The sequence below is a fragment of the Ovis canadensis genome, chromosome 7, assembly GCF_042477335.2.
Source record: "Ovis canadensis isolate MfBH-ARS-UI-01 breed Bighorn chromosome 7, ARS-UI_OviCan_v2, whole genome shotgun sequence".
Classification (NCBI taxonomy): domain Eukaryota; kingdom Metazoa; phylum Chordata; class Mammalia; order Artiodactyla; family Bovidae; genus Ovis; species Ovis canadensis.
Window position 1 is genome coordinate 70,033,802 of NC_091251.1, and position 14,208 is coordinate 70,048,009.

Here is a 14,208-nt window from a genome sequence, read left to right on the forward strand (position 1 = left end):
GCTTCTGTTAGGTCCCTACCATTTCTGTCCTTTATTGTGCCCATCTTTGCATGAAATGTTCTTTTGGTAGCTCTGATTTTCTTGAGGAGATCTCTGGTCTTTCCCATTCTGTTGTTTTCTTCTATTTCTTTGCATTGATCGCTGAGGAAGGCTTTCTTCTCTCTCCTTGCTATTCTTTAGAACTCTGCATTCAAATGGGTATATCTTTCCTTTTCTCCTTTGCTTTTCGCGTCCCTTCTTTTTACAGCTATTTGTAAGGTCTCCTCAGAGAACCATTTTGCTTTTTTGCATTTCTTTTTCTTGGGGATAGTCTTGATCCCTGTCTCCTGAACAATGTCACGAGCCTCCGTCCATAGTTCATGAGGCACTCCGTCTATCATATCTAGTGCCTTAAATCTATTTCTCACTTCCACTGTATAGTCATAAGGGATTTGATTTAGGTCATACCTGAATGGTCTAGTGGTCCACTTTCTTCAATTTCAGTCTGAATTTGGCAATGAGGAGTTCATCATCTGAGCCACAGTCAGCTCCCACTCTTCTTTTTTCTGACTGTATAGATCTTCTCCATCTTTGGCTGCAAAGAATATAATCAATCTGATTTCAGTGTTGACCATCTAGTGATGTCCATGTGTAGAGTCTTCTCTTGTGTTGTTGGAAGAGGGTGTTTGCTATGACCAGTGTGTTCTCTTGGCAGAGCTCTATTAATAGTCTTTGCCCTGCTTCATTCTGTACTCCAAGGCCAAATTTGCCTGTTACTCCAAGTGTTTCTTGACTTCGTACTTTTGCATTCTGGCAGTGGCACCCCACTCCAGTACTCTTGCCTGGAAAATCCCATGGATGGAAGAGCCTGGTGGTCTGCAGTCCATGGGCTTGCTAAGAGTTGAACACGACTGAGCGACTTCACTTCACTTTTCACTTTCATGCATTGGAGAAGGAAATGGCAACCCACTCCAGTGTTCTTGCCTGGAGAATCTCAGGGACAGGCAAGCCTGGTGGGCTGCCGTCTCTGGGGTCTCACAGAGTTGAACACAACTGAAGCGACTTAGCAGCAGCAGCAGCATAGTATAGAAGTAGTTAATAATGTTTCTCAGTCAGCTGGTAGTGTGTCCTTTCTCACTTTTCTTACTGTCTCCTTGTGTTCTAATGGGCTGTGCCTAGGTAAAGAGTACTGGCTCTTCTGTAGAAGCCCTGTCATTGATATAATAAAGCTAGATAGAGAAACAAATATTGTTGCTATGTGAACTGGATGGCAAAGTCCAGTGTAGCAGCTCTCTTAGGCCAGTGAGTCTCCTTTCATGTAATTGATAAAGTAGGGAATGCTTTCTATTAAGTAACCTTAAAGTTCTTGAATATCTTTAAACTTACCCCTCTTTTTACCAGTCCCACACCATGTGCTATTAAAAGCACATAGCATAGAATTGGTGAAAATAATGTGCTAGCTAATAAAAATTATGCATCATGGACTCGATGGACATGAGTCTGAGTGAACTCTGGGAGATGGTGATGGACAGGGAGGCCTGGCGTGCTGCGATTCATGGGGTCGCAAAGAGTCGGACACGACTGAGCGACTGAACTGAACTGAATGGCTTAGGAAGATGTTTAATATATGGTATTAAGTTTAAGAAATCAGCATATAAAAGTTTGTCTGGAATTTGAGGTACTTTAATGTTCTAAGGACACAAAAATGAATGTTAAATACAATGCAACATGTACTTTTACTATAGTTAACAACTGAATTTGTATTGCTATTGTTATTTTAAGAATGTAATGTGAAATTTTTTTTAGGCCTGTTGATTGCATACTGTAGAAGATTTGATGTTGAGATTGGCTCTTCTATATACTATGTTTCCTCCACAATTGGTAAATTTTTGTTTTTTCTTTTGTTATATTGAGTTGTATCGTCTGTAGGAAAAGGTCTAAAAGTAAGGAGTCCTGGATTCTAATTCTTCACTATTAATTAATAAGATGCTTTTTCCATCAAAAAGAGATAATTACAGTTTACTACCTATATCACAAGGTTTTTGAAGATCAAAAAGGAAATTGTATATGAAAGAAGATTCTACACATAAAAAGCTTACTAGAGCATATGGCACATAGGTAGTTGATACTAGTATAATACTAAGTTTTTAAAAAGTACTGTATAATATTTGCATATTAATATAAATAAAGTTATGGGCACAATAATACCTGGGACAGCAGAGGTAGTTGTTACTTGTCTTACTTCTTTTCTTGAAAACAGACAAGAACAGCAATAAGCCAAAAAGTACTTTTCTACTTCTGAACATATCAAATATATATCTCAATATCCATATACCAAAATTCTTTATTCTCAGGTAAATGGCCTGCACCAGAGCAATTTAGATACTGTTCTAAAAAGGTTTTTAATTCCACAATGGAATTAAATCTTATAAATTAAAAGTGTACATCAGCAGTTAGAAAAGGGGTTTTCTAGAAGTAGTTACTCTGACACCAAGAAAGAACATCTAAATGAGTGAAAGGATGAAATAAGGGGGGAAATTATAAAGAAATAATAAAAACAGTTTGAGGCCATTAAGTATGATACTCCCTAAATGCATTAACATGTTAACGAGCAGCACTAGTCAGTGTGATAGAATAAAGAAACATTTAGTGAAAAGACAGAAAAGACTGTAAATTAGGACAACTCACTTAACTTCACTAGTCCTCCGTTGCCTCACTTTACTTCACTATTTCTCTGTTGTAACTTTGGGCAGCTCACTTCATTGGTCCTCCATTGCATCATCTATTAAACGAGAAGGTGGACTGCATTGTCCATAAAAGCCCTACTAGTTCCAGTTTTCTGAGATCCAGTGTTCATAATGAGACCCAGAGTCATTAATAAAAGATAAAATGAAGTTTGATATGCAGTTGTTGACGATGACCAGGAAGTATATAATCAATATCAGAAAGATTTTTTAAAACAACCTTTGGTACCTGTAGGCACAGATTTTAGTTATCTAAAATGTGGAACAATTTAACATCCTTAATAGTGGCAGATAACTGAGACTTTCTTGAATCATTATCTTTATCAATGATTAAGGATTAATTATGTTATTAATGATTAATTATAGTGGAAATACTAAACACTTTCCACATTTTTCAAAAGCTCTGTAGAATGTCTCTTCTGACTACTCTCTAGGAAAATAATGAAATTATGGAAAGAAGTCATAGGGCAGACACATTCTGAGAAATATTTGAAAACCAGCACTTGAGTGAGGGAATGAAAATCCACCTTTGACAGCATGAAAATGACTGATACTTGTCTTGCAGCCTATGCCATTGGCATGATTCTTACGTTTGTTGTTCTGGTGCTGATGAAAAAGGGGCAGCCTGCTCTCCTCTATTTAGTACCTTGCACACTTATTACTGCCTCACTTGTTGCCTGGAGACGTAAGGAAATGAAAAAGTTCTGGAAAGGTAGCAGCTATCAGGTATGTGCTTATATCTTGGTTACCAAGTTATAACATTGCCTAACTTCGGTTGGGAACTGCTTGTATATATCAAAGCTTTATGTATTTATTCTCAAAGCTTTTACATGCCTAAAAGTTGCCTTGAATTTACCAGAGTGTCCGAAGTTTCTTTCCACCACTGCCCCCTTACTTGTCACCTGCTGCATCATCACTTCTCATCCTCACTGCAATCTGATGCCAAAATGCTGGTGACTCAAGACAAAAGTACCAAGAAGCATGGGAGGGCATCAGGGAAAATCAAAACAGCATTTCAGCATGAGTTTTCAGAATCCACATAAAAGTTGACTTCATGGAAGATAAGAGCCATGTTCAAGTACTAAATTTTGATGCTGACACCACTAGCTATTTATAGTAAGAGTCCTCAGGTTTTGCAGATAAAAAGTATACTCTCTCCAGCATCTAAATGAGCCTAACCAAATGGAAGTGGGCACTCATTTCAGGTTTAAATGGATCAAGACTGCCTTTTCTGTAAAATTCCTACAACAGAGAATATCCACATAGCAGAATATCATGTTTGAGTTGTTTCTTCATTGAAGTTAAAGCCCTTTGTTCTTTTCCTAAATGTTATCGGTATTCCTGTAAAGTTTGTTTGTTTGCATTGAAATTAAAGAGAGTTGGGAAACTCTAGCCTGTTGAGGTCAGGGTCATGGCATTGATTCCTTCATGAGGCAGTTAACTCTGCTTTGCCCTATTACAGCAAACTGTGTTCCACTATCCACTCTCCTGCTTTTGTTTCAGTGATCGCATGAACAAAACTAAAGGTATTTTGGGTAGATAGCTGTAATTCCGTTAGTAGATAAACAGTTCAAAGTTCATATCCATCTTGTGGTTGGTGCTAGTGTCATCTTTATTTAACAAGAGGTGATTCGCGCATTAAGTTAGACTACTATTAACATAATTGAAAAAAGCACCAGCCTAGAATTCTTTGGGGTAAGTCTTGTAATTTGTTTGAGATTAGGATAGAATACCTGCCCTTCCTACCTCCCAATTCCAGTTTCTCAACTTGTATTTATACACATAGAATTAGTTTATGGTCACAAGGTCCTTGACTCATCTACTAAGGTGGCTTGTAACTTTCATGAAGATGACACTCACATGGAATGTTTTATAGAATTTTTTCAAAGTAAAAGTACGTCCTACAGCACAAACTCTAATACTGGTTTTGAAAGTCATATCCTAAGAGGTGCTCTTTGTCATCATTTTTTTAAAAATAGTTATCTGTTCCTTCATTTAGCAAATGTTTATTGAGCAGTTCTGTGAGCCAGATACTATTTTAGGTGCTGATGATAAAAGATGAACAAGTTAGAGACAAGCCTACTCTCATGGCCTCTTGAAAGTTAGAGTCTCTTGGAGGATACAGATAGAGTCACTAACAATAAAGTGTGATGAATGAATTAGTTATGACAGGGTGCCTTGAAGACTAGAAGGGGGACACCAGTGCTTATGGTTTTGAGACAGTCAAAGGTGATGTGGGCAAGGACGACTTCTTAAAAGAATGTTACGTTTATGTTGAAACTTTAAGACTGAGCCTTGTGTTCCATGTTCAAAGAACCATGACTTCAAAGGCTCAGAGGGAAGAGCTTTGACAGATTTAGGAACCTCATGACAGAGTGGCCATTCCTATTGAATAAGAATAGGGGAGTGCAGGAAATGAAAACTGGAGAAGCAAGCAAGGGAAAGAGGCTGTATGGACTTATAAGCCACATTAAAGAACTTGGACTCTCTCCTAAGAACTTTGGAGACCATTTAAGAGTTTTAAGAAATCTAGAAAATGGATTGAAAGAAGGCAAAACTTGAGGCAGCTATTACAGTGAAAAGCTGTAGTAGTCAGAATTAGCATGGTACTGAGACTGAGAGAAGTGAACAAAGTCAAGAGAAATTTAGAAGCACAATAAATGCGACCTAGTGATAGATTCAGTTAGGGAGAAGAGAAGAAAGTAGAATCCAAGGTTTTTGGCTTGTGTAACTGAGTGGGTGGATAGTGATACCATTCACTGAGATTAAGAAGGGCAACAGATTTGAGATAAGATGATGAATTCAGTGTTGGAAATTTCAAAATACCTAGGGGACTACCAGGAAAAGAGAAATCAGCAGTTGAATAAACATCTCCTGATGTGCAGGAGATAGGCCTAACTAGAGACAGAAATTTGGGAGTGTTACTAGCAAACTCTGTGAGTGAGTAAGAATGTAGAGGGAGAAGAAAAGACTCAGGACGGAACTGTGACCAAGAGATTTCTACTTTTAGGAGCACTTATCTTATTAACTGATCATGAGGTAAATCAGGAGAAGGAGGATGAGCAACACAGGGAAACTTTGTTTAGGGTTGGCATTAAGTCTTTTTTAAGTTTAGAAGTTAAATTTGGGACAGCTAGTGAGAGCACATGGTGCTGCTTATGGAATTAAGTATGTTTGCTGTTATTTTCATCACCAGTATTTCATTTTTACTTGTAAATTTTTCTTTCTCCTTTAGTACAGCTTTAAGGGTACGGTGCTTTATTATAAGCACCTTTCCTCCTTTCTCTTTCTATGCTGTTTACTGAGGAGAAAGGAGATGCTAGGTAAGAACGGACTTCAACCAAAGGATTCATTTATATTCCCTATGAATAAGTGCTCTGCCCTGGACCATCTGAATTTTACTCTTAAAAATCGTGACTTTGAAATCATGATCTTCTTCATAGCAGCTACTATAAAGTTTAAGATCATTGGAGCTAGACCCAAAGCTGTAGTAAACACCCCAGAAGGGTGGACTCCAGGGCCTTCACCCTAAGATGTAGAAGCTAACTAAGATAATTGATTGTAGGAAAATCCATTTTAAAGAGTCTGAAAAGTTAGGACAGTTTCGGTTATACACTTCTCACTTGTAGGGTGGTATCATAATTTCATTGGAGAAGGAGATTGCATCCCGCTCTAGTATTCTTGCCTGGAGAATCCCATGGACAGAGGAGCCCGGTGGGCTACAGTCCACGAGGTCCCAAAGAGTTGGACACGACTGAGTGGACTAACACACACACACACACACACACATAATTTCATTAGGTAAGACATTCAGAATACAAATACCACATAGTAACAGCATGGAATCTGGTCCCAGACCACCTAAGTTTGAAGTTTTGTTAATTATTAGTAATGTGACATTAGGCAAGTTACTTAACTTCTCAGTGCCTCAGTTTCCTCCAATGGGATGGAATCAGCCTACCTCACAGGGTTGTTGTAACAAATGCAAACTGCTTAGCACAGTATCTGGCACATCATTAGCACTATAAATGTATTTGCTAGTATTATTTGTATGAATTGAGTTTTTTTGTTTTGGTTTAACTTGTTGCTTTGGTGATCATCTTTCACTTCATTAACTGATTTCCATTTTCCTGTTTTGAATATTAAAACTTTGGATCTTTGTTAAATCTGCTTTCTTAACTTATCATAAGCCTCAGAGAAAAGATTTTGTTAAAATGGTCATTTTCCCACAGTGCACTAAATTTTAAAATATTAAGAATGGACATTTGCTGAACTTTTAGGCGAGCTAGTTGCAGAATATTATAAACTGCTGCCAGGAGGCAGTCTATTTTTCCCTACAACTAGGGCTTCCCTCGTGGCTCAGGTGGTAAAGAATCTGCCTGCAATGCAGGAGACCTGGGTTCGATCCCCGAGTCGGGAAGATCATGTGAAGAAGAGAATGGCTGCCCACTCCAGTATTCTTGCCTGGAGAATTCCATGGACAGAGGAACCTGGTGGGCCACTGTCTATAAAGTTACAAAGAGTCAGATACCACACACATACAGCATTTATAAAAGTTATAGAATGTACTGCCTTCTGTTAATGTAAAAAGAAAATCTTTCATTCCTTTTGTCTAACTTTTAAGGTCCAAGTTAATTTAGCTTGAATGTTGTTATTTGTGCGAGACAGTATTATTATAGACTTTGGCATCAGTTCTGGCAAGTTAGTCTCTAAAGACTCCTCATTCATCAGGTGAGCTTGGATCTACAGGCAGGTAGGAGAATCTAATCTAAAGAGATGAATTAGCCCAAGGCTTTGAAAGGCAAGTGGATGTTGAAATCAGATAAGGCTGGCAGAGGCTTTGGAAGTAGAACAGGGAACCTCAACAAGTCTGGTAAAATAAAGGGAGGCTGTGTCTGAACTTAGTGTAGGAGAGACCCGAGGGTCAGACCTGAAGACAACTCTCAGGAAGTTACTGGTTCATCTCTTGGGCTAACACTTTGCTCTTCTCTCCTACCTCCATTGTCTGTTTCCAGAATATCTCTTACATAACTCCCAGCTCAAAATCTGCCATCTCTAAGCAGATACCCAAGAGTTCTCCATTTGAAATTAGGTTCACCTTTCCCCATACTTTCTTTAGACTTTGACGTTAAATACTTATTAACATCTGCCTTGTAGTATAGACACTTATGAAGGAATGCCTCCCCAGGTAGTACTAGTGGTAAAGAAACCGCCTGCTAACGACGACATGAGACGTGAGTTCAATCCCTGGGTCGGGAAGATTTCCTGGAGTAGGAAATGGCAACCCATTCCAGTATTCTTGCCTGGAAAATCCCATGGACAGAGGAGCCTAGTGGGCTACAGTCCATAGGGTCACAAGAGTCAGACATGACTGAGCACACACACCCTCACTATTTAGCTCCTAGGTGTTAGGAACCCACACTGCTCGTAACACTGTTTTATACACTGTAAGTTCTTAGTCTATGTTTATTGATATTATTCATGCAAAGCAGTTAGACTGTTCAGTCCTTAATCCACTGACCTTTTTAATCACTTTTGTGTGTGTGTATAAATTTCTGGATTGTGTTTTAGCAGCCTTCAAAAAATTACCAGAATTGTTATAAGGTATTATAAAAGTATGACACTTTTAAAATACTAAACTAGACAGTACCCTTATGGTAGAAAGTGAAGAGGAATTAAAAAGCCTCTTGATGAAAGTGAAAGAGGAGTGTGAAAAAGTTGGCTTAAAGCTCAACATTCAGAAAATGAAGATCATGGCATCTGGTCCCATCACTTCATGGGAAATAGATGGGGAAACTGTGGAAACAGTGTCAGACTTTATTTTTGGGGGCTCCAAAATCACTGCAGATGGTGACTGCAGCCATGAAATTAAAAGACGCTTACTCCTTGGAAGGAAAGTTATAACCACCTAGATAGCATATTGAAAAGCAGAGACATTACTTTGCCAACAAAGGTCCATCTAGTCAAGGCTATGGTTTTTCCAGTGGTCATGTATGGTTGTGAGAGTTGGACTGTGAAGAAAGCTGAGCACCGAAGAATTGATGCTTTTGAACTGTGGTGTTGGAGAAGACTCTTGAGGGTCCCTTGGACTGCAAGGAGGTCCAACCAGTCCATTCTAAAGAAAATCAGTCCTGGGTGTTCTTTGGAAGGAGTGATGCTAAAGCTGAAACTCCAGTATTTTGGCCACCTCAAGCAAAGGATTGACTCATTGGAAGACTCTGATGCTGGGAGGGATTGGGGACAGTAGGAGAAGGGGACGACAGAGGATGAGATGACTGGATGGCATCACCGACTCGATGGACATGAGTTTGAGTGAACTCCAGGAGTTGGTGATGGACAGGGAGGCCTGGTGTGCTGTAATTCATGGGGTCACAAAGAGTCGGACACTACTGAGCGACTGAACTGAACTGAGACTTATATATCTCTACAGTCTTTATATATAACCATTTTGCAAGTGCCAAAAGTTTTGGCTGCTGTTTGAAAGAATCAAATGTAAAGCAAGTAATATAAATTAAAATCAGAATCTCAGGTGATGGCACATTTGTTTATGCTGCTATCATTTGGTACATTCTAATCCCTGATATTAGAGTTGAGTGTGAGAGTAGCAGAAAGCAGGACTTCCACTGGAAATTTTTAATTCATGGGTAGCCCTGATGACCTTTTTATGTTTTTTTCAAAGGACAAATTATACGTCTTTCATTGCTGAAACTTAGAGACTTCATAGAAATACTTTAGTATTTTACTTAAAGTCTTTTAACCCTTCCATGAATTTATCTGATTAAGAGAAGTAATGTTTTTCTATAGGATTTCACTAATATACTACTACTTTGGGTATCTTAATTTTATATTCTTTCCTATAGCTAAAAGCTACTTACCCTGTATTTTTTATGAACATTTTTTTCCGGATTGCTTCAAGAGCTACAGTATTCAGTTTCATTTATTTTCTAGTGAGTGTAGAGAAAGTTAAGGTGTTTTTTCTCTAGAGCGAAACTTGAAGCCATGGTATAATTATTCTGGCACATGGAACAATTAATAGAAAATTGTTAGGGGAGAATTTTTTTTTTGCTTCTAATCCTAAATCAGTGGAGTTAGATTTATGCAGCAACCTCCAATGGGTGGGAAGTAAGTTTTCAGTTTGTTAATATTCAGTAAACAGTGGATTTGTGTCTGCTAAATGTCACTAGTGCTTCTAATTATTTTTAGAAGTCACAAGCTGTAACTGACAAATCAAAATACAGAGATACTTAAAACAGCTCTGCTGTAATATCAGCCGCTCTCCAGTTACTGCAGCAACATGAGCGCTTTTATTAGACTGTTTTAGGAGATTGGGTCAGAGCTATCAGTAAATGCTGGGTTAGCTGACCCAATTTCAGAGGACATCTTTCTAACTTGAGCTTGATTATTTACTATGAAAAAATAATTATTTATTATGACAAAACAATTTACATGAATTTTGCCAGTTAATTTTATTACCTATGTTAATTTTTGTTGTGTTTTTAAAAACCTGTTTCAAGTTTGCACTTCTCTGTTTCTGTACTGTTTTTATTGAAAAGTCAGTGATGAAAAATAAATGCAGAGTAGAGATATTACCTCTCAATAAGTTGGTTTTACAAGTTTTTTTTAAATATATCTCTTTATTTAGGAATTAGATTACAGTGCTAATGAGGTATCAAAGGATTAGGAAAGAAGAAGCATATAACTTATGTATAGACTATTATTTCATTAGGTGACAGTTATCAGGATCAGCAGGTCTTGGAAAAGAAAGTGTTTCCCCACCATCCATTCTTTTTTTTTTTTTTTCCCCCACCATCCATTCTTCAGTTCTCTGTCCCCACAGCTCCAGCCTCTTACACCCAGAGTGTCTAAATTGCTAGAAAAAAAGGGGCCTAAATATATCTTATAAGCTTCTCCTTTCCCTCTCTCATTTAAATTGTAACTAAAATCAGCTCTTCAACAACTTCATCTTTTCTATTACCTATCTTGGTTTGGGATTTGATCCCTTACTCCAGAAGTGCTATGAATATGCAACTACTGTAATCTTAGGGATATCTTTGGCAAATAGAGAACCACAAAACTGATTGTTTAGGGGCTTGAAATGACTCATGGAATATAAGCAGGTTTGGGTTGTATAAGCTGACTCCATCTCTTGAGACAATTGTCAACTGAATGCTTCAGCTCATGTTTGTATTCTTCTTTGTCTGGCAAGTTCCAGAGACCCCATTTGGAATTATTCTTTTCTCTGCTTCCTCTTCCAAAAAACAGTAAAGATTTTAGACTTGGTTTTTAAAATTAGGAATAGTTATCTTGCTTGTCTTCTGCTTCTTGATGAAGGAAAAGGGAAAAAGTGCATCAGTTCAGTTCAGTTGCTCAGTCATGTCCAACTCTTTGCAACCCCATAGACTGCAGCACACCAGGCTTCCCTGTCCATCACCAACTCCCAGAGCTTACTCAAACTCATGTCCATTGAGTCGGTGATGCCATCCAGCCATCTCATCCATTGTTGTCCCCTTCTCCTCCCGCCTTCAATCTTTCCCAGCATTAGGGTCTTTTCCAATGAGTGAGTTCTTTGTATCAGGTGGCCAGAGAATTGGAGTTTCAGTTTCAGCATCAATCCTTTTGATGATTATTCAGGGCTGATTTCCCTTAGGATTGACTGGTTGGATCTCCTTGCAGTCCAAGGGACTCTCAAGCATCTTCTCCACCACCACAGTTCAAAACCATCAATTCTTCGGCGCTCAGCTTTCTTTATAGTCCAACTCTCACATCCATACATGACTACTGGAAAAACCATAGCTTTGACCAGACGGACCTTTGTCGGCAAAGTAATGTCTCTGGTTTTTAATATGCTGTCTAGGTTGGTCATAGCTTTTCTTACAAGGAGCAAGTGTCTTTTAATTTTATGACTGCAGTCACCATCTGCAGTGATTTTGGAGCCCAAGAAAATAAAATCTGTCACTGTTTTCATTGTTTCCCCATCTATTTGCTATGAAGTGATGGGATTGGATGTCATGATCTTAGTTTTCTGAATGTTGAGTTTTAAGCCAACTTTTTCACTCTCCTCTTTCACTTTCATGAAGTGACTCTTTAGTTCTTCTTCGATTTCTGCCATAAGGGGTGGTATCATCTACATATCTGAGGTTATTGATATTTCTCCCAACAATCTTGATTCCAGCTTGTGCTTCATCCAGCCTGGCATTTCTCATGATACTCTGCTTATAGGTTAAGTAAGCAGGGTGACAATATACAGCCTTGACATACTCCTTTCCCAATTTGGAACCAGTCTTTTATTCCATGTCCAGTTCTAACTGTTGCTTCTTGACCTGCATACAGATTTCTCAAGAGGCAGGTCAGGTGGTCTGGTATTCCATCTCTTTAAGAATTTCCCAGTTTAGTATGATCCACACAATCAAAGGCTTTGGCATAGTCAATAAAGCAGAAGTAGATGTTTTTCTGGCACGCGCTTGCTTTTTTGATGATCCAGCAAATGTTGGCAATTTGATCTCTGGTTTCTCTGCCTTTTCTAAATCCAGTATTTAAATTTAATCACTAATCTAAAAATCTTTGACAGTCTTCAGAAAGACGAAGTTTTTTTTTTTCTATTTTTAGGTAGTTTTATATGAAGAACAGGGTAAAAACACTGAAAATATTTAAGCAGTTTCTTTCTTTATTCCCAAATATGATAAGACTTTAATGAGAATATGAGAAGAATTGATCATTTGAGAAAAGTTTTAACTGGTAATTCAGCTAAAATAGTCTATAGCAAATGTATTGATTTTGTTTTTAGATATCATTTGACCTTTAAGTACTTTTAATTTCTTTATTCTTAGTAGAAATTTTTTTCATACAGTCTTTTAAAAATTTCACGTGTTATTTTTAAATTATCCTAAGGTCAATATTCAAGGCATCAACCAGGTTACACTGTCCCTGATCCAGCATAGTGATTTGTGGAACCAGTTTTAGTTTTCCACCTCCAGGAGTGGACACTGCTTGAAATAGTTTCCTAAGTGGAAACTCCTTGTGGTGGAGTCTCCACTGCCACAACAGGACGATATTCATATTGGGAGATGGAAGTAGTGGAAGATCCAGATCCAAGTACTTGGAAGATCCAAGCACCTATCAGATTGGCCCTGAGTCCAATGATTAGGCTTCCTGAAGGAGTTGTCACCCTGAGCATGACCTGAGGAATGTGGCTGTGGAAACAGTACATTGCTTCAAAAGGAGTGCTTGGTTCAGTGGAACACTCTGTGTCTTTTTAAAAAAAAAAAAACAACTCGTAATCCTTTTGCCAAATTAGTGACTGGGGGCAAGTTGAAAATTTACGTTTCCTAACATCTTTTATTTATGCCTAGATGATGGACCATCTGGACTATGCAACAAATGAAGAAAACCCTGGGACTGCTGGTGAACAGATCATCCAACAATAATATCATGGACATGCAATAATGTGTCGATTGATTTTCTACAAATAGAGTTTGGCTTTTTAAATTGACTTTTGAATTTGACAATCTGAAAGAAACTTCAATGATATGCTTGCAAATATGTATCTGTAAGAGCTGGTACTGACAATTACATGATAAATGATTACAATACAATTGCTTTTAACTATGTTAAAGTTGTGCCTTCACATTAAATAAAAGCATATGGTCTGTGTAATTTTCAGGATCTATTATATATAGTATATTTTTATAAAAAGAAAAAACTCTTCACCTACCCCTGTACCTGTCTTACTGAAGTCTGTTTCTTTCAACCCTAATGATAGATAAAAGTATTTGTCAAAGTGAGTTTCTGAGCACATTTTACTGTAAAGAATTATGCAGACTTTATGCTCTATAGAAGTAACTGTTTAAGATCATTCAAGAAGGCAGTTCAGCAGTGGAATTTTGAACCTTTTATCACTGCAGAGGTTAGAAATATATGATTTAGGAATATAGATAAAAGTGTATTTTTATAGCATGAGTTTTAAAAAATCCCAATCCTTTTTTAAACTTGAGAACCTAAATTACTTCAGATTGCATATGTGTTATATTAGAATATTTTTCCATTTATAGAGAGACATATAAAGCTAGTCATTTGAAAGGAAACAAAAATTGAAATCCACATTTTTCAGTGGTCTTCTGTTTCCTTGAAGATGTAGCTTAAATTTCTAAACTAACCTGTAATTCCACTATGGTATTTCTGATCTCTGAAGTTTGGATCTGCTAATGTTCAGATTAAGACTTAATATTTTATAAAAACTATTTTTCTTAGCAAATTATATATTAATACATATGACTCATTGTTTGAGTATTAACATCTCTAAAATCCCTTCCTCTACCTTTCCTCCCCTAATTCCTACTCCTTTCCCCATAGGAGACCACTGTTAGCTTTTTAAAATTTGGGTGAAGCATGGTTTACTAAGATACAAACTGTGCTTCAGAGGAAAGAATTGGAGACAGAAGACAGGATACCGGGTGTTAGTCTCAATTTAATTACAAAGTTTGAGTAA

General features: G+C 37.6%; 1 protein-coding gene across 4 annotated transcripts in view; it reads left to right on the top strand.

Moving 5' to 3' along the window:
• SPPL2A (signal peptide peptidase like 2A) overlaps positions 1–13,376 on the top strand; it is a 55,794-nt gene extending 42,418 nt beyond the window's left edge. For all 4 annotated transcript variants that reach the window (XM_069596545.1, XM_069596546.1, XM_069596543.1 and 1 more), the window contains 3 exons: positions 1,786–1,860; positions 3,289–3,449; positions 13,073–13,376. In XM_069596545.1, the coding sequence (XP_069452646.1) occupies positions 1,786–1,860; positions 3,289–3,449; positions 13,073–13,147 (311 nt within the window). In that variant the 3' untranslated portion in view covers positions 13,148–13,376. The remainder of the gene's footprint in view (positions 1–1,785; positions 1,861–3,288; positions 3,450–13,072) is intronic.
• Positions 13,377–14,208: the final 832 nt, after the last annotated feature.